This window comes from Cinclus cinclus, chromosome 2 (assembly GCF_963662255.1).
Source record: "Cinclus cinclus chromosome 2, bCinCin1.1, whole genome shotgun sequence".
NCBI classification, from domain to species: Eukaryota; Metazoa; Chordata; class Aves; order Passeriformes; family Cinclidae; genus Cinclus; species Cinclus cinclus.
The window spans coordinates 108970263-108989945 of NC_085047.1; the positions used below are offsets into that span (position 1 = coordinate 108970263).

Genomic DNA, 19683 nt, shown 5'->3' on the forward strand with positions numbered 1-19683 from the left:
TGGGAAGCTCATCCCTGTTCCATGGATGTGCCTCGCCGGCTGCTGTGGTATCACAGGAAGAGACTGGAGGCACCCAGCCAACAGCAAACACAATGCCCACACTGAGGAGGAGTGGATGGATCACGCAAGGAAACAACTGATCCTGCAGCTGATGTCGGTCACAAGCATTTAACTTCCATGACTGTGGCTGCAGTGAGCACGAGATGGTGGAGGTCAGGAATGAAGGATGTAGGAGGGACTGAAGAAGCTGCTGTGTGGGGAGAGACGGAGAGGTGTGAGTGTTCAGCTGTGAGAAAAGAAGGCTCAGGGAGATCTTGTCTATGTGCACAAATATTTGATGGGAGGGAGTAAGGCGGGAGACTCTTCTCAGTGATGCTCAGTGAGACCACAAAATGCAGAGAGTACAAACTGAAATACAGGAAATTCTGCCTCATCATAAGAGAGAAAAACAAAATAAAACCAAAACCATGAGAGTGGCTAAACACTGGAAAAGTCTACCCAGAGAAGGTTATGGAGTCTCATCCTTGAAGATACTAAAAAAATCAACTGGACAATAGAATTGAATCTTTGAAGAGGGGACAAGGTGATCTCTGAAGGTCTTTCCAACCCCAGGCATTCTGTGATAATTAACATTAAATCACTTATTGGTCACCTGTCCACTTACCATCAGTAAGTACTTCATTACAGCACTTCCCAGAAGAGCTATTTGAAATAAAATTCAGGAGTGAGTCTGTACCTAAAAAACTTAATCTGAGATTCAAATAATGCCACTCCATTCACAAGGACACATGTCAGAAAAGCATAGGTGCTAAGAGCTAAGTATTTATCATATGCCTTTGAGGAACTGAGTCAGAGGGCACCAGAGAGAAAAGCCTGCACACTAGCATACAAATACAGAAGAGAGATAACAAAGACATTATGTGCATTCTGTACAAGTAAAAGCATCTTGTACCACTGACCTTTACTTACACCATCATTCATGAAATTATTTTACAAAACTAGAAGTCTTGTACAACATATTTATTTGTATTTACAGTAGAATTTAATTAAATAACAGAGGAGTCTGTATTATTCTGTTGGAATAAAAGGTACCTGTATTGCTAGCAAATGTGAAGTCACTAAATACATTAAATTATTCAGTATATTTGGTTTTATCATGCTTACTAAAGCAAGTAAAAATTTGTCATCTGCATGAACTATCATTGCCACTGCTACTCCAGTGTTTATTCCCTAATGTGTATTTCCAAAGAACACAGAACAGGAGAATGGTATTAAATATATTGTGTTTACCAACATTTGATCACCTGAAGTAAAGCTCCAACTGAGATGACAAAAAACATACCATTCAACACTATAAAACAAAGTTTATATAAGAGGCCATTTTGTTTCTCTTAAAGTAACCCTGGTTTTGTTGTTGTTTTTTCATTAATTTATTTGTTTTAATGTTTGTGGAAAGACAAAAGAACCCAAATCCATCCATCTATCTATCTATCTATCTATCTATCTATCTATCTATCTATATATATATATATCTATTTTAATCTGCTCTATGGCATTTCAGGTGTATCCTAAGTACAAACAAGTGATTTGTTTTGTATCAGTGTAACCCAAATATTCTAAATATGTAGGCATAGTTAAACAACTCTTCTTCAATAGTATTCATTAAGAAATGCAGAGTATCACTAAATTTCCAATGAGAAAAATCCAAATCCATTAGCAACTAAGTGACAAATTCCTGTCGCAAGATCATTTGTGTAAACTAAAAAAATATATTCAAGAGAATCTCACACTTCTAGTTTAGGAAACAAAACAAATTGCTTGCAGAATTGATTAGCGACAAAAGAAAACTTTGCCTAAGCAATGTGGCATTTTACCGAAAGAAAAAACAAATTAGATGCAGGGAAGATTGCAATGTAAACATTGATAAATACCTGCCCTCTCCTTCCTCCCCTCAAAAATCCTAGAACAGATCCAGAGATGATGGAACTGGAAGAAAGAGGAAAAGATGACCCATGCCAGCTCTGCCATTACTATTCACAAATCAGCAGTTCCTAAACCCTGAAGGGTTTTCATCCTTTGTAGCAGGAGCTCAGGCTTCCCCAGCAACCAACATAATACAACAATGAATAGTGGCCAACACATAATTTCATGCTATATGTAAGACTTATAGCTGGGAAAACATCCACATTTTTTTTCTAGCAGCAGCAGTGACGTTAGCACCTAATTCCTAAGTAAGAGATGCTTCAGCTGTCAAGGGCCATCACAATGGCAGAAAGCCATGAGCACAGAAAAGAACAGAATGATTAATGGTTTTGGACCATTCTTGTTTTCAAAAGCACTCCCAACTATCTGAGGTAAAATGCCAACATATTCTCAGGTCAAATGAATTCTGCAAAGCAGCATGCAAATATCAAGAACTCCAGTGTTTCCTAGCTCCCTGCTTTCTCATGTAATGTGAATGATATTGAAAGAAATTGACAGCTCCTGTTCTCCCAGGCATGCCAGCAGAATACATGGATTTGACATTAGCCAGCAGTGCCTATTAAAGAGCTGGATGGTTTGGGCACATTTCCCAAGAGCAAAGGGAACCTTTTCCCCTGTGAGACACTGAGATCTGATAGATTATCAAAACAACTGGAACGAATCCGTAATTGGATTAGTGACTGTGTCTCAGCTCTATCATATTGTTATTAGAGGCTGAATTCCCTGACGTTCCCTCTTCCTGAAGTTCCAGCCATTAATACTGTGAATAAATTCAGAAATTTCCTGAGTTTACATAGCTTCCCAGAGGGAGAGGGAAGGGAAAACTGTAGAACATGGGAGGAAGAGACCTCAGCACACTCGCGCTAGCAATGACAACTCATCTACACCACATGTGGGGATTTTAGGATATTTTACTGCCCAGAGCACCACTTTCTTTGACTGTTTCTTTACTACTTATTTTCCGAAGTAGTAAGCTAAACGTTACTTCAATCAAGATGGCAGAAAAATTTGTTTTCTGCTAAACTCTTTGTATAATCATCAAATTAAAATATATAGTAACAATAATCAGAGAACAAGTATACAAACATACCATGTTTGCAGAGGTTTGTTTTTTTTTTTTTTTTGCAAAATATGTGTCATAGCTAAATATTTCTCCCATTTGTTAAATATTTACTCAAGTTAGTCTAAATTTTATGTTAACTTTCACTTTTGAATTCCTATCTGTCTTGTGTAAGGAAGAATAATTTCTTCTGCTTTGGAGTCAAAGGAGCAAAAAGAAACCATAAAGAGTCAAAGTAATATTAGAAATTAACTGCAAATACTCCTTTAAACAGTCATTAAAAGAACATTAATGCACTTTCGTATGTTCCATTTAGTGGAATCTGTGCACACAGTAAATTATTGCATAAATGACAACCATGTATCTCTTGAATTTTCTTTTCCAGTTACATTTAATTAATTTCATTATAAAACATGATTGTCTGTTGTCTTTCAAATGTTTTCTGTAAAGCAACCAAATCCAACCTTATCCATTCTCTACCCAACATTTACTTTGTTTTAAAGCAAATAAGTCATTATTATTTAGGACTAAGTATGGGCTATGTCAATCAATCCTAATGACATTTTAGATTTGAGTTAAGAAAAGCAAAAATACTACAGAGCCTAAGTGTGTTGGGTGTGTATGGCCAAGTTTGGGTACTGAGAATCTACAGGGGTGGCTTTGAGAAGCTGCTGGAATCTTCCTCCCCTTCCATCAGAGCCAATGCCAGACAGCCCCAAGGCAGATGTGCCACTGACCAAGGCTGGGCTGACTAGAAATGGTGGCAAGACCTCTGTGATAACATAATTAAGAATTTTTTTAAAGTTATGGCACAGATGTAACTGCAGCCTGAGAAGAGGAGAGTGAGAGTGCAAGTAGCAGCTCTGCAGACACCAAGGTCAATACAGAAGGAGGGGCAGGAGATGCTCCAGACACCAGAGCTGAGATTCCCCTGCAGCCCTTGGTGCCAGCAATGGTGAGGCAGCTGTGCCCCTGCAGCACCTGGAGGGCACAGGGATGCAGAGATCCATCTGCAGGGCACAGAGGGCACAGGGATGCAGAGATCCATCTGCAGGGCACAGAGGGCACAGGGATGCTGAGATCCACCTGCAGGGCACAGAGGGCACAGGGATGCTGAGATCCCCCTGCAGGGCACAGAGGGCACAGGGATGCAGAGATCCATCTGCAGGGCACAGAGATGCAGAGATCCATCTGCAGGGCACAGAGGGCACAGGGATGCTGAGATCCACCTGCAGGGCACAGAGGGCACAGGGATGCAGAGATCCCCCTGCAGGGCACAGGGGGCACAGGGATGTAGAGATCCACCTGCAGGGCACAGAGGGCACAGGGATGCAGAGATCCCCCTGCAGGGCACAGGGGGCACATGGATGTAGAGATCCACCTGCAGGGCACAGAGGGCACAGGGATGCAGAGATCCCCCTGCAGGGCACAGGGGGCACAGGGATGTAGAGATCCACCTGCAGGGCACAGAGGGCACAGGGATGTAGAGATCCACCTGCAGCCCATGGAGGTGACCCAAGATGGAGCACAGGGATGCTGAGAGGAGGCTGTGAACCCATGGGAGGCCTGTGCTGAGCAGGGTCCTGGCAGGGACCTGCAGCCCTGTGGAGAGAGGAGCCCACCTTGGAGCAGGTTTCCTGGCAGGACTTGCAACCCCATGGGGGACCCCAGGCTGGAGCAGGCTGTCCTTGAAGGACTGCACCCCATGGAAGAGGGACCCACATTGCAGTAGTTTGGGAAGGACTGTTGCTCATGGGATGGACTCACATTAGAGAAGTCCATGGAGAACTGTCTCCCATGGAAAGGAGCCCATGGAGCAGGAGAAGGACTCCCCTCCCTGAGCAGAAGCAGAAACAGTCTGATGAATTGACCACAACTCCCATTCCCTGTCTTACTCCATTGCTGGGAGAGAGGTAGAGCTAGGAAGGAGGGAGGGTGAAAGGAAGGTGTTCTTAGGATTGTATGTTAGTTCTCATTATCTTGCTTTGATTTTTTTTTAGTAATAAATTTAATTAAGATCTCTAATTTGAGTCTGTTTTGCCCACGATCTCCCTTCTATTCTTATCTCAACCAATGAACCTTTCATATATATTTTTCTTTCCCCTTTCCAGCTGCAGAGGGGACCGACAGAGAGGTTTTGGTGGGTGCCTGACATTCAGCCAGGGTCAACCCCTATGGAATGTTTTTCTCCTCAATACTACTGCTTTGAAATATGCCTAGAATTGGTTTTGCTTAGAAGTTAAGGCTTTTTTCCTAAGTAGCTGTAGAATACAGTATTTTATCAATCTCTGAAAATCTTGATTTGCTTATTTTAATAAGAAAATCCCAGAAACAGAATAGGAGTTGAAGTACAAAAGTTTAGTTCAAATCATTTTAAAGGACATGTCATCACTTTGAAAATGGAAATATAAAGAGAGAACACCTGACAAATTAATGAATCTTCAGCAACTGATACTGTGAGATTTCATGGCCTATTAAACAGTCCAGGAACTTTTTCAAGACCAGTTAGCTTTTATAGGTGCTATAAAAGGTTATAGGTTTCATTGTTTTATTATTAAAGATTGAGAAGACCCTGAAATCTTGTCTTTCTAAAATACTCAAATTAACAAAGCATTTCAAATTCATTAAATATACATTTTGAAGCAAATTGCTCAAATGCTTAGATAATTAGTTGAATCAGGTTTGAAGTTTGAACACATTGCACAGGGCCCCCATGGGGGCTGGCAGGAATGAGGGGAAGATATGCAGAGAACAAGAAATTGCAGCTCCATATTATTACAGAGTGTAATATCAAAGCACATAATATTACTAACAGTATTATCCAGACTTGGATACATTTATCCAAGTCTGGATATATTATCATGGACTTTATTAGCAGAATAAGGAAATGGTCAGGATTATAGAATAGGGTGCTTACTCAGACTTCCAAATGAAGGAAAGAATTCTTTCTGGTTACGGTAAAAATAATTTCATCTGAAAGCCAATATGAATAATATTGCCACACTGACCAATGACACACACACACAATTCTTTAATTTCTGATACTGTGTTATTTCATCCAGTTTTGCTCAGGTTTTATATCACCTGCTCCTAAAGCCCACCCACAACTCAACTGCCTGTCAGGAAATCCCATATATATTAACAAACTGCTGTTACAAGTTCTGTCCTTTAACAAATACTTTATTCTACATTTTAAAACCTAGCAACAATTCTAAGATAATCTGACATTCCAGAGCATGATTTTTTTTCACCCTCAGGCGCAGGAATGGCTGTTAACGTTACTTAGATGACTTTTATTTCCTATCTTTTTTTAAAAATACATTCAGTTTGCCTTAAATTGAGGTTCATATTCTTTATTTCCTTTTAATGGCAAATATAGAAAAAAATTTATTACACAGGAGAAATTTTCATTTCTATACAACAAGGTTTGAGATACTGCTAGTGCATCATATAAAAAGTTATTAAAACTAAATACTGTGCCTGCTCAGAAGCTACATTTCAGACTAGATCATAAGCTTGAATTATCCTTTTCTTGCAATTACAGCATGCTTTAACACAGATTTATGAATTATACCCTACACAATGGTTAAATCCTAGAATTAAATAAAATTATTATGAAATAGATTCTTGGCTGCCAATCTATGCAGATAAATATAAAATATCAACCCAGAGAGCAGCAATAACTTAAAGATCCATAGCCCTTGCATAAAAACATAATGTAAAATTCAGTTTTATGTTTAGAAAAAGCCTATTCTAAGTTGCAGAAAGGAATTATTTTTCCCTCAAAATAGTTGCTTTAGTGAAAACAGTAAATACAGGATGACTTTAATCACAACAGTGCCTATCTTTCTTCCTCTTGCATACACCCTCTCACCCCATCCCTGGCAGAGCTGAACAAGAGATGAGTTACCAGTAGATACGAATGAGATCTTGAACAAAGACCTTAAGACAGACACTTTGATGAATTTCACCTTTGAGATCTGAGCTGAATGTTTTAGTTTTGAATCGTAATTCTGTTGAAAAAAATAAATAAATGTCTATCTTCCATTTTCTTTTTTTTTTTTTCAGAGGATTCCTGTGTTCCTTTACCCAACCCTTGTGAGTTCTGTGTCTTACATCCAACTTGGTCAGTCTGGAACCTTCCTCCAGGTGAATTTGAATTGCACACATTACCTGTTTCCTTCTTGATCAATGAAGAGCATTTCCCTTAAAACTGACACTGGCTTAGATGATCTGAAGCGGATACAGCAAGTCAGTTCATTAAGTGTGCCATCTGATGAAAGAACAATATCTTGTCCCTCTTGGAAGTGCACAGAAAAAGGGCAAATCTTGGTACCATCTGGAAGTTCAAGCTCAGGAAGTTTAACTCTAATTCGTGATGGCCTGTGATAAATAGTAGATGTTTTTTATTTTGTTACTGCAATCACACACTCACAAAACTCTTTCACAGCTGAATACAGAATAATAACCTTAGTTCTAAAGTGCAAATCAAATGAAACTAATTTAATAAAATTCTTCCATCATTTAGATGCTAGTGTGTTTTCTTTGTATGTATCTGAACATTTTATGATGACCCACAATATCTGAACATCCAAATGAAATTTCAACTAACTGTGCTACAAAAGGCATAAAGAGATTTCTGCACCTTAAAACTTTCATTACTGTGTTCATTAAACACTATTGCACAAATAAGTTTAAGCAAGTTATAAAATAGAGACATTAAAGGGAAGTTTGTGAAGCTGCTGAAGCTGCCCCATATGTAGTTATGCAGTCATAGGTTTCAGTTCTGAAATAAGAACAGCAGCCAGTCCAGGCCCATGTGGAATCCCTTCAGTTCCAACCACCAAGCCACTGACAACAGACAAATCACTTAATGAATCAGCACAACTCAGACAAGATAAGACAATAATAATCTGAACGCAATTTAATAATTTACAACAAAAGAAAATCTTTGTTCTAATTCCAGTACTGAAATGATACCTACATAAGCATAGCAAAAAATTACTGCTCTTTACTAATTACAAACAGAAAAGTTGAATCTTAAAAATTGGAATAGCTGCAATGCTAGTTTATAACACATTATACTAAGATTACAAAAAGTCTTTCTTTTAAATTCAAGTAACAAGATAAAGTGAGTGATCCAAGAGAAAAAATATATATAGATTTTTTATTGTGACAAGTAGTAAAACACTTCTGCTGTCCTTTTCAATAAAACCTCACATAAAAAGAAGGTGGGGGGGGGGGGAATAAACACCAAAAACTGCAAACCCATCAACTGCTCAAGTAGCTAAACCTTAAACCAGTGGAGTACAAAAAACAAAATAACAGAAAGATTATATGTTATCAGAATGTGAAAAATAGAAATAAGATTAAAAACCTTAGTATCTGGTTAAATGCAACAAAAAAAAATCCTGGTAAGTCTCTGCTTTTAATTTTTTTGCTATCCATACTAATTTAATATTTCTGATATAAATTCCTAGAGTGACGATATCAGAAGATAGACACTTCATGAAGCAGGAACGTTTGAGGACAAAAACATGGGCTTGTTGAATATTCAACAATATTAAGTACATTAGTTTTCTCTTAAATATACAGATTATTCTGCTGAGCAGAAAATTAATACTAAGCTTCACAAACAAATATTAATTCCCTTTTTCAGAAGTGAACGAAAGAAATAATTATTCAGGATTTCTGTAATAAATTTATTTTGAGATTTTTACCTTATAAAATCCTGTGGAATGATGGTGATGACTGCTTCAGTTTCCACATCCAGAGGAACTGGCATCAGCATTAAAAAGGGGGGATGAAAACCTAGTTTTGGTGACTTCAGTGTGCCAGACAATGTTAGCACATACTGTGATGGATCATCATTTACATACAAGGATATTTCAGATGTATATGTCCCAGGACAAGCTGTTGAAAAGGTTTAAAAATAAATATTACCATAAATACAGGAATGTAAAAGAGGTTGGGGGCTGGAATTTTTGTTATTAATTTTTTTTTTAAATTTAGTACTGCTTTCTTTCTCAAAATGCAATTTAACATAAATATTGTATCAGACGAGTATTTATTAAGAAATCTCAGAACACTTGCCTGTAGCATTTTTTCTGAGTTCTACCTGAAATAAATGAGTTTGTTGCATTAATATTCCATTATATATAATATCAATATAACGGCAGAATTTTAAGAATTGAAGTCATACTTTGAATTGCACTAATTGACACAGCGGATGCTTATTTTATAAAGAAGAAACTATTGGAAACATCTGAGTGCCAAGACAAGGAAAAGTTGGTGCCTTTTGAGTGCAATTACAACACCTCAAAGATGGCTCCAAAACCTATAGTGTGGCCAAGTAGCCTCCCACAAGCCAGCAGGAGGTTCTACCCTCCACTCAGAGCTTCTCCCATTTCAGAGAATCATTTAGGTTGGAGAAAACCTTAAGGGGATCATCAAGTCCAACTGCAAGCCTAACATTGCAAAGTCTGCCAAAATAAAAGGAAAGGGATGCCCAAATATCCTTCTCCAGGTGCTCTCAAGAGTGCAGCTGGACATGGCAACAGCAAAGATAAAGATTTCCTTGTGTTCTACCCCTTCTCAGGCCGCCTTGCTTCCTGCTGCAAGGCAGCTCTCTCTATGATGGAACTCTACATTTATTTTTTTTTTTCACTGATCCAGGGAACAAAGTACTTCCTTCCACAGCTGTTACACTATGAAAATGATATTCCAAACCATGCAGTGCCCTTTACTCAACCTTCAGTCATTCCCATCTGCTGAAGAGATAGCAAAATCAGCAATTTTGAGGGCAAAGTAATGAACAACTCCTGGATTTAGAAATAAATCTGCAATTATGTGTTGTAAAACAACCCAAAAAGTTTAATCTTTGAATTTATGAGAAAAAACACCTTTACCTTTGATTCCTCTCAATTAAATCAGTATGGAAACACCCACACCTAATAATTAGGATAGCAAAAAAAAAAATGTTTTTTATGGGACTGCATGAATATGTCACAGAACAAAATAAACAACAGGGTTTTCTGAGATTATCTCAGATCATTACTTTCACAGCCTGAGAAAGACCTGTCACTGTTTACATACAAAAAGAAGAAAACCTAGTGTCTTCAAAGCACTTTTTCTATTTCCCTACCTGTAAGAGCTAATTTCCTAATGGAGGTGACAACAGAAGAGCTTCATGGAAGCTGTTATATCACCAGATGTAGAACATGACCTGGGGATCCCTTCATTTCAAACCAGCAAACATGAAAATGGCCAACTGAAAACCAGCTCTAATGGGAATCTGCTGCACTGTTTGCAACATCTGACTAATTCAGTCTTAAATGTAAATCAGTTTTCAGGGACAATGCTGCTGAGAAAGCTAAAAAGATTCTGCCTCTAGGTTTTGATACAACAGGAACACATCTTACTCTGGCACTTTGCCCTTTCACAAAGGAAAGGTGAGAAAGCACCAGAAAAAAGTCATGGAGACGAATGAAGAGCAAAAGAGGTTCCTTCTTACAAGCTTGTAAGAAAGTATGTTCTATACCAGCTTTTCCCATTTATGAGCCTATCCTGTAACCAAACTGTATTTCTGGTGTCCTCTCTTCACCAAAAGTATGACAAGGTGAAGTGAAAGGGCATAATCAATAAATACCATAGGGATGGAACACAATGAAGGAAGAAAAGTACAGGAGCATTTGTCAGTACCAAAGAATGTGCAATTTTCACTAACTCATATTTTAAATATTTGTATTAACCATAGTCTCAAAGTTAAACAATAGTAGACCTGAGCTTTTCTCATACAAACTTTCCACCTATACTTTCCATGCCATAGAATCCCTGGCTCACCCAAAGAGCAGAACAGACAGAGCCCATCCTGAATCACTGATCATTCTGTGTGTGGATCCATACATTTACCAACACCAAAATTCAGCACAGTATGTAAACCAATTAATTCTAGCTTATGTCAGAAACACCAGGACAATGCAATACCATGATCATTTTAAACAGACACAAAGACAAAAAGAAGCTAATTCCTTCATTTATTAAGAATTGTTCATTAGTTTGGAATGCCTAAGACCAGTGTTTTCAGGATATTTCATGTTAAATAAATTACTTACAAATTAATGATAATTATGTCCTGAACTGACAGCTGAAGTCATGAGTTTATCCTACTTCTCACACCTTTCATGACCACTGTCAAAGCCTGGGCTGCTGTTACCATTCTGATATACCACCATTAATTTCTAGTCCAGTAGATGTGAACATTTTCCTCAGGGATATTTGATGGTACTTAAAAATTTGTCAATCTAAATCTGCCAAGGGCTAACAAAATCTGTAGAATTATATGGGAAACATTGTCTCTTCTCCAGAGATATTAACTCCATAATACATTTTTAGAATTTTTGAGAAGAAAGGCAAAACACCCTCTGCTCTTCTCACCCTCTTAAGTTTGTATTATATGGTTATGGAGTTCCTACTCTTGTCTCCCAAAAGTACATTTTTAGTTTAGTTGCCTTGGACCTTATGATAATTCAGGTGTTACTGCATCTATATCCCTTCAACATTAATAGGTACCACTGAGCAATATGTAAACAGTGAAATACAGACTTCAAAGCAGAAAAGCCACAGATAGCTAGAACTTTATAAGTGTCCTACAAGAAAAAAAAGTTTAAAAAATCAAAAGTGAGCTAATAATTTCCTCATAGAATTTTCTGAAAGTCACAGGTAGTTAATATCTTGCTGTTGCAGGAAAAAAAAATTAAAAATCACAATTAAAGTATCAAAGTTGTTATTTGTGCTCATTACACAATCACATCTTCCAGCATCTCTGAACTCCCAGTAAGGGAACTCAAGAGCACAAATTCCTTGTAACCTCCTTTGCTGCAGAGAATTTCTTTCATATCACAATTAGAGATAGTGAAAAATGTTTTTAGACTGTCAATTATACTTTTATACTATTATTATTATTAAATTATACTATAAAACAGCAGAAGAGGAGCATATGAATATGTCTTCAATTCTTGAAAATCTCTATTTTTAGAACACTTTCTTAATACATAGCATGATCTTACCACCAACATAAGCTCTTTCATTTAATTAAACATTGCAGTTTATTACAGCATTTTGTACTCTATCATAATAACTGCTGCAGCATATTTAAATAAATTACCCTAATGCACACTCAAAGTTCATTTAAAGGTTTTTTCAGCCCCCACATACTACAACTTTACAGTACAAGCCTATGAAAGTGATTAGCACCCCATGTTCATTAACTAGGTCTCCTGTATGGGTTTTGATGTATCTAATGCTCTCTTACAAGAGAGAGTAATGATATGTACTGAAGGTACAGCACAAGTAGGCTATAAATCATGGGAAAATACTTAGAACATTGAATTAAGGGTAATTGATCTTTACAGTTATTTATGACTTTCTGTAAACAAAAGATAAGGGAATACAACAAAAATACAGATAACTTCAAATTACAGTAATTTATCAGCCAGATTTATGTATATGCATATTTATGTATGCATTTACACATACAATTTATCCAGTAATTCAAAATATTGGCTTTATTTTTATGCTGTTCTCTGCTTCACAGTCTGCAACACATAAGCAACTCAAAGCAACATGTTCAATTAAACACTGTTCTTGCATATTCACAATATTTACAGAACAATATTTAATGAAGTCTTCTCAATTTATCATAGAGTCATAACAAGGGTCTTATATCTCTATTTTTCTTTATTTATAAATTGTTTCCAGTGCTTACTTGAGGTTAGAGATTTCAGCTATGATAAAGAATAACAGCAACATCTTTCTTTAGGACAGGTATGCTCACTTGGTGACTTGGCATCAGATCCAACTGACACAACAACTTTTCTTCCCCTTGACAGTGCTGCAGCCCCAAAAGTACTGCACTGAAACTGTCAAAAGCATGGGGTTCTGTGGGCATCAGCTGCATTTGCTGGTGGGGTTTATCAGCTCAAATACAGTGTTACACCCTATGAATCTTGTGTATCACTGTCTACTCAAAACGTTTGGCTGGGAAAAAAAAATGTGGAATCTTAATTTTCCTATTCTTCTGGTCCTCTTCTGGAGTTATGTGGTTGATTACCATCTTCCTTCATTCTCCCAAGTTTTGTCAGAAATCTATTTTACATATTTTTCTTAGGGACAGGTTGCCTGACAGTCTACTCCAAAAAATACCACAGACAAGTAATTTTATATCTTATTGAGTCTGGAAATTTCTATTCTTACCCAAATTATGTCTCTTTAAAGAAAAGTTCAAGAGCATTCTAAGTACCCTTGGAAAGCTTTACTACCTAAGTCAGTCAACCTAAATGCACCTGAAGTAGCAGCACTGAAAATGATACACCTATCCCAGTCCTTGATGCTTTATGTGTGAAAAACCTGATGCTTTCTATGTGCAAAGCAGACTTTTTAAATAATGCTATTTCAAAAACAGTGATTCCATGCTTTTTGTTAGGTCTGCAGCTGTCATACTCTCAGAACCAAAAAAATCTTTAGTTGATCAAAATTACTAGTAGTATTGATTCATCAATAAATAAAACCCCATTTAAACATATCTAGGCAAATGGGCAATCTATAGAGGAATTCATAAAACTACTTACGAGGGCAGAACGACACAGTAATACTGACTTCTTCTTCTTCTTTATGAAGACACCCAAGCTTCTGACTAAATCTGAAAATACCACCTTCTATATTTTTGTCTCCACCAAAATTCAATTTCCATATCACACTCATGTTTGAGAGAGACTTCAGGACAAGGGTCTGTAAATATTTTCAGAAAAGCAGTGATGTTGAAAGAGGGAAAGCAGCAAACACCATGATACTTTTCACATTGCTCTCTCCTAAGCATTCTTTGTGCAAACACACCAGAGGGAAAGCAAGATAACATTAAAAAGATAGCACTAGAAACTGAGAACTCAGTTTATTGTATTTGTGGGTTGCAAAGGTGAGTATGTCTATCTGCATGGACTAGATGCTTTCCAGTCACTCACCACATTCATAAAGAGAACACTTCCATTCCAGAATGGAAAAACCTCATTTAAGTGAGGTAAACAGATCAAAGAATCACAGTGGGATTGCTCAGCCAAACAGAATTGAGGACTTACTCCTCATAAAAATGAAACACAGCAAGCATTAAACACGTGACTCACATCTACACTTACAGGTGGAGATGAAGAAAATTGAAGAAGTTCAGAACAGATTTTCAAAACCAATTCTTTCAATTCAATAAGATGACAGTGGAAACAAAAAAATAAATTCCTTTATCTCAGTTACTCTCCCAGCTTTTGAAACATGCCTAGCTAAGAAAATGCCTTGACTTTGCATTATCATTGTTTCCTGAATGCACTTGAAACAGCATTTCAAGTGTTTCCATTATTGCCAAAAAGATTTTTTTTTCTAATTTCTAACCAAAGCCAAGGAATTAGAAACAACAAACTATGTTAAGGTATGTTTCACATTCATACAAAGTACCCGTGTTGCAAATATTATATTTAGAGGCTTTTTTCCCTATTAAGCCCTAAGTCACGACAAGAAATTTTTTGGGAGAGTATCAGTTGGCACAGTCAGTACCATACAAAGCACTGGGACAGAAGTTTCACTGTATGGCTCATCATGGCACAAATCAGTTGCATCCTGGCACCATCACTGTCTCATTTACTGGTACAGGCAGATGCAGAAAATCTTCAGAACTGTTCTATTCATATCCATTTCTTACACAATTAATGGTGTAAGATTTTCATATTGTCTGAGTTAGTACAAGCCCAATTTCAAATTCTGGGAAAAATTTATAGTGATTAAAAGACAAACAGGAAATCAAAAACTGAACAAAATGACAATGATATTACCTGAGAATTCATATTTCCATCAGCAGCATTGGAACACATATATTGCTCAAATTTAAATTCCATTGAGGAGAACTCCAATACTGGTTGAATTGCTATTGAAAAAAAAATAATTTAAATGCTTATACAGCATCATTTGACAAGTATTTTCTCAAAATATCTCATAAAATCATTTGTTCTGTATGTTTAGGAAAAATGTTTCTCCCCTTTTTGTTGCTCCCATACTATATATATGATTACTGTAATTTAACTTTTTCTTATTATGATTCTTTAGTCACATTAAAATTATTTAAATTTTATATCTACCAGACTTATAGCACCTCTCTTTCATTCACAAGAGCCACATGATCTTCCTTCTGCAGATGAATGCACTTACATTTCTGATACTAACCATTAGGCAGAGTTTGGAAAATTTTATATAAAACAGCATTTCTCTTAACTTCATAGAGTTGCAACAAAGAAATCATCACAACATATGAATTTTAGAGTAAGTGTTTGGAAAAACAGAGGTATGTGTTCCCACACCCTCATCTTTCTTCTTGGAAACAACACTGGAAATGAACCTAGCAAGCACACAGGGTTCTTTTATTAAAATCTGCACATCTGCTCCATGCCCAGCATTGGTCAATTCTCTTCACCCCCCAAAAAACCCAAAGAATTTCCTAATCACATATATCACATTATGTAAACAACAATATTGTCTGTGTTTCTACAAATCATAGACACACAGACTCTATAAATATTTTTGCAAAGGAGGAACAGAATCTTCCACCAACACACAACGATGTCACTCACAAAGCCCTCAGCTCTCTCAGAACCTGCCTGTACCAGGATAACCCAGCACAACTGAAACTCTGTGAGGGAAAGATTATCTACCCAACCAAAAATTTATATTTCATATAGAAATATATATTTAATAAATTTATATTTAATTTATATATGGATGCTTAAACATGAGCTGGATTAATTAAACGTATGTCAGCTCCCATGAGACCATCACATCAACAGTACAAACTTTTCCTTTGTACCAGGCTTAGATTAGACTTGGGTCTTTTCCAGTTGACTTTTCTGTCCTGGTTTGTCTGAGATTTTTCTCTTTTAGTTTTTTCTTACATGCAGATAAACTCTTTCCCAGGGAAAATTCTTGTAAGTATTTAAGTAAGAGGCCTGCTTTCCTTCCCAAGGGCTGAAACAGTCTACAGACTTTAAAAAAAAAAAAAAAAATTCAAAAAGCAGATAACTGATGGATTGAAAACATATGGACTGCACAGAAGTTAGAAGACTGGGCTGACTGCCCCAAGTTTAGGGTGATTCTTTTCTCAGGGTGAACAACCCTGAGTATAAACAGCAAATATAAGATATTGATTTAAGTGCCAACCACACTGTCCCATGCAGCCTGAATCCCAGTCAACCACAAAAACTATCCCAAGAAAATAAAAACTGCAAAAGCAGAAAACAAATGTGCCAGAAAGCATCCAGTGAGAGGCATATATGTCAAGTCAAAATTTATAACTTGTAAGATACATTTCTACTCAGTTTTAGTTTTCATCTGAAATTATTTAATAACAGACACAGTTTTTAAGTTGTCCAAATGTAATCAAATCATCAAGTTCTTCTTTTAAGAGTAAAAATAATTAGACATTTACCTGCACCCATATGATTACATGAAATACTGAGTGGTCAAGAAACTAATTATTTAGACTTCTCTGCCTCCTCCCTGACCATAAGGATTCCCAGTAAGAATTTAATTTCAATACACAATTTTTAATAGAAGCTACACTTTATATTCTCAACTATTTCTTAGACTTGAAAGTATTATATATTCCCTTTTATTTTTTGTTACTTTTTGTTGGCTGATACATGTACTTTGAAGAAATTCTACACAGCAGAAATACAAATTTGTGATAATATTTGGATAAGATTGTCAGTTATCCAAGAGATTTAGTAATTGCATCTATTCCACAAAGAAAGGGAAAAGGAAATAAACATTTTCTTTTTTCTTCACATCACATAAATCACTTCTGCACTATAAATTTGTGACTTGGATTCATGTTTTTACTGAGGTGTGTTTCCTAATAATCTTATATTCAAATGTACATCTGCTTTTATTGTATATGTTCTTCAATTAAATACACTTTGGAAGCATTTAAAATGAATTTACTTTCATGACAGAATCTAAAGAACATCTCTCACATTTCTTTGATATTTTAAAATATCTCAAAAGACTTAAAGTTACAGTGAAAAACAAAGAGAAAAAAAATAAATATAGACAAATCCTAATAAATTGAAAGTTGTTTTTACCCCACACTATGTATTTCATTGGCCAAGCCTTCTTCAGAGCTCTCAACAGGTTTAAGCATTACACAAACATCATTCTAGGAAGACACTCTGTACTTCACTCCCATCTCAAATAAAAAGTGGCTATACATTAAAAACTGAAATTAGGAAAGCCAGTGGGTTAAAATACTCACAGTTTATAGAGCTACATGATAGTAAGAATAAGACAGGAGACTACAGAGGACCACAAATTATTTCTGAGAAAAGCAGACAAGAATTACATAAGATATCAATTTCTTTGCTGCAGGCAAATGGCCTGTAATTTTGGCTAGTAACAATTTCTGACAAGCCAGATGGAATAAGAGGCCATGCAGAGGCATTTTAAAGGAGTTTTAAATACAGCTAGAGATCCTAGTTTTGAGAGGAGAATTCTACAAAAGAGTATGACTGACATTCTACTTTTCTACTCTTTCCAGAGGAACTGCTGTATTTACTGGGATTTGCATGATGTAGTCTAGAAATACTAACAAATGGATAAACATGCAAAAAGTTTTGGTAATCTATTTTTATATAAGGCAAATGGTAAAGAGAAAAAAAATATTTTCTCTACGTCATGATTAGGTATAGAAAGTTCAGCTTTAAGCATATTTAAAAATATGAATCAAAACTTGAAAATTTTGCAACTTTCCAAGAAACGTACAAATTACAAAAAATAAAATTAAGTAGCCATTCTCTACAAAGCAAAATTCTCACTCCAAATATACATATCCAGCAGGTCTTTAAGGCCCTGGTTTACCCACCTAAAGCTCTGACTCTACAGAATGGAAGAGCCGGGGTCACGGGGGGTGCCCGAGGTGCAGCAAGAACTGGAGGAGGGGAACTGGGCTGAGGAATAGCAATTGGGAGAGCGAAGTCATACGCTGCCACCTAAAGGAAAAAATACACTGTGGTCACTTTCCCAAAAAAAAAAATCATAGGTACATCTTGAGTCCCTCTGAATGGTTTGCTGTTTTGGAAGAACCATTGCAATTTTGGACCTGTTCATGATATTAACAGTATGTTCATTTGCTGGAACTCACAATCAGTCCTTCAAGTAAGCAGTGCCCAGGGCTTTTTTTCCTGCATTAAGGAAAAGCTTTATGACCAAAAGCATCAGGGATAACAGCAGAACTACAGACAAGGCTTCTGGTAAATCCCAGCGTTGTGCTCCACTCCTGCCACTCTCATGAGTGAGAAAAGACTGGAGCCATGGTCCAAATGCAGAAGCTCACATGAGCAAAGAGAAGGGAAAACAAAGCTACATCAGTTATGTCAGCCTTTGTCAAAGGCTGAAAAGCAAAGGTCAACCATTACAGTACACAGAGCATAAACAAAATGGGCTCTGAAATCAAAGGCAAAACAAGTTAAAACTGAGAAAACTTGGGGGGAAAAATAAGTCTTAAAACCTTAGTCATGAAATGCCATTGAAATCTAAGAGTCTAAACCCCAGCAATTTTGATCTTCGTTTTATCTGTACAGCTATCACATTCCCAGAGGGGGTTTGGAACTGAAAAAAATGGTGTGTTTTGTACAGAATCCCCTTTTTTGACAGACTGTGCATCAGAAAGGCCAAAAACCACTTCCAAAGAGATATTTTTTGCCTCTCGGTCTGTCTTTTCAAGGACCAATACACTAAGGTAGTATGTTCTCCAGACAAAAGGTATGGATAACCTTAATAAAGGTAATGGAAAAAAAACCCCAAAACTTCTGCACTAAAACCAGTATTGGAGTCCTTCAAATCCTGTTTTCACCTTGAAGGCCACTGAAATCTTAGAAAGGAATTAAATCTATAAAATCTTCACACTGCTTCGAAAAAGCAGTAAAACCAGCTATATAAAGATCTTATGAATCATTTAAAAGCTCTCAAAACATCCAGAAAATAGTGCATGATCCTTCACTTTCCTATCTGAGGTAGCAAGTAGAATATATAAATGACAAGGAAGAAAACCAAAATTGTCCTAAGCCAGGGCATGAGGCACATACCCATCTGTAACACCTACTGAGAGGCAAGCACAGAGCACTGGGAATGTTTGGTGTTCCAGCAGGGTCTGTGATTACAATTACAATTACACACTCCTGGAGGCTGAGGTGTGTGCTGAGCTTTGTGGAACATTTTGTCTTTGTGTGTTTAGCTCAAGGAAAGCATGGAATGAGGCCAAGCTTTTGCAGCAAGATTACCACAGTCCCTTGTTTTATACTGATACTTCAAATCTAATAATGATTAGATTTTATAATACATAACTGGCTTTTCAAAATTGACATTTAATATTTTTAGTAACTAAAGTTCAAGATATGTCAAAACAAAGATTGAGGGAAGATCTCCTGCTTTGAATTATATACTTTTCTATTTTTAGTACCTCAAGTCACCCACACAAAACACTTCATTAAGTTACATCTTCAAGTACATTCTTGTAACAAAACTATTTTTTTTTAAAGTCTGGTGATATTATAATG

At 36.6% G+C, this 19683-nt stretch overlaps 1 protein-coding gene across 1 annotated transcript in view; it reads right to left on the reverse strand.

Moving 5' to 3' along the window:
- CFAP47 (cilia and flagella associated protein 47) overlaps positions 1–19683 on the reverse strand; it is a 260595-nt gene that overhangs the window by 209464 nt on the left and 31448 nt on the right. Inside the window, exons 22-26 of the mRNA XM_062488108.1 lie at positions 17991–18117; positions 14917–15008; positions 13672–13831; positions 8764–8956; positions 7217–7426 (exon numbers count right to left, since the gene is read on the reverse strand). Of these exons, the coding sequence (XP_062344092.1) occupies positions 7217–7426; positions 8764–8956; positions 13672–13831; positions 14917–15008; positions 17991–18117 (782 nt within the window). The remainder of the gene's footprint in view (positions 1–7216; positions 7427–8763; positions 8957–13671; positions 13832–14916; positions 15009–17990; positions 18118–19683) is intronic.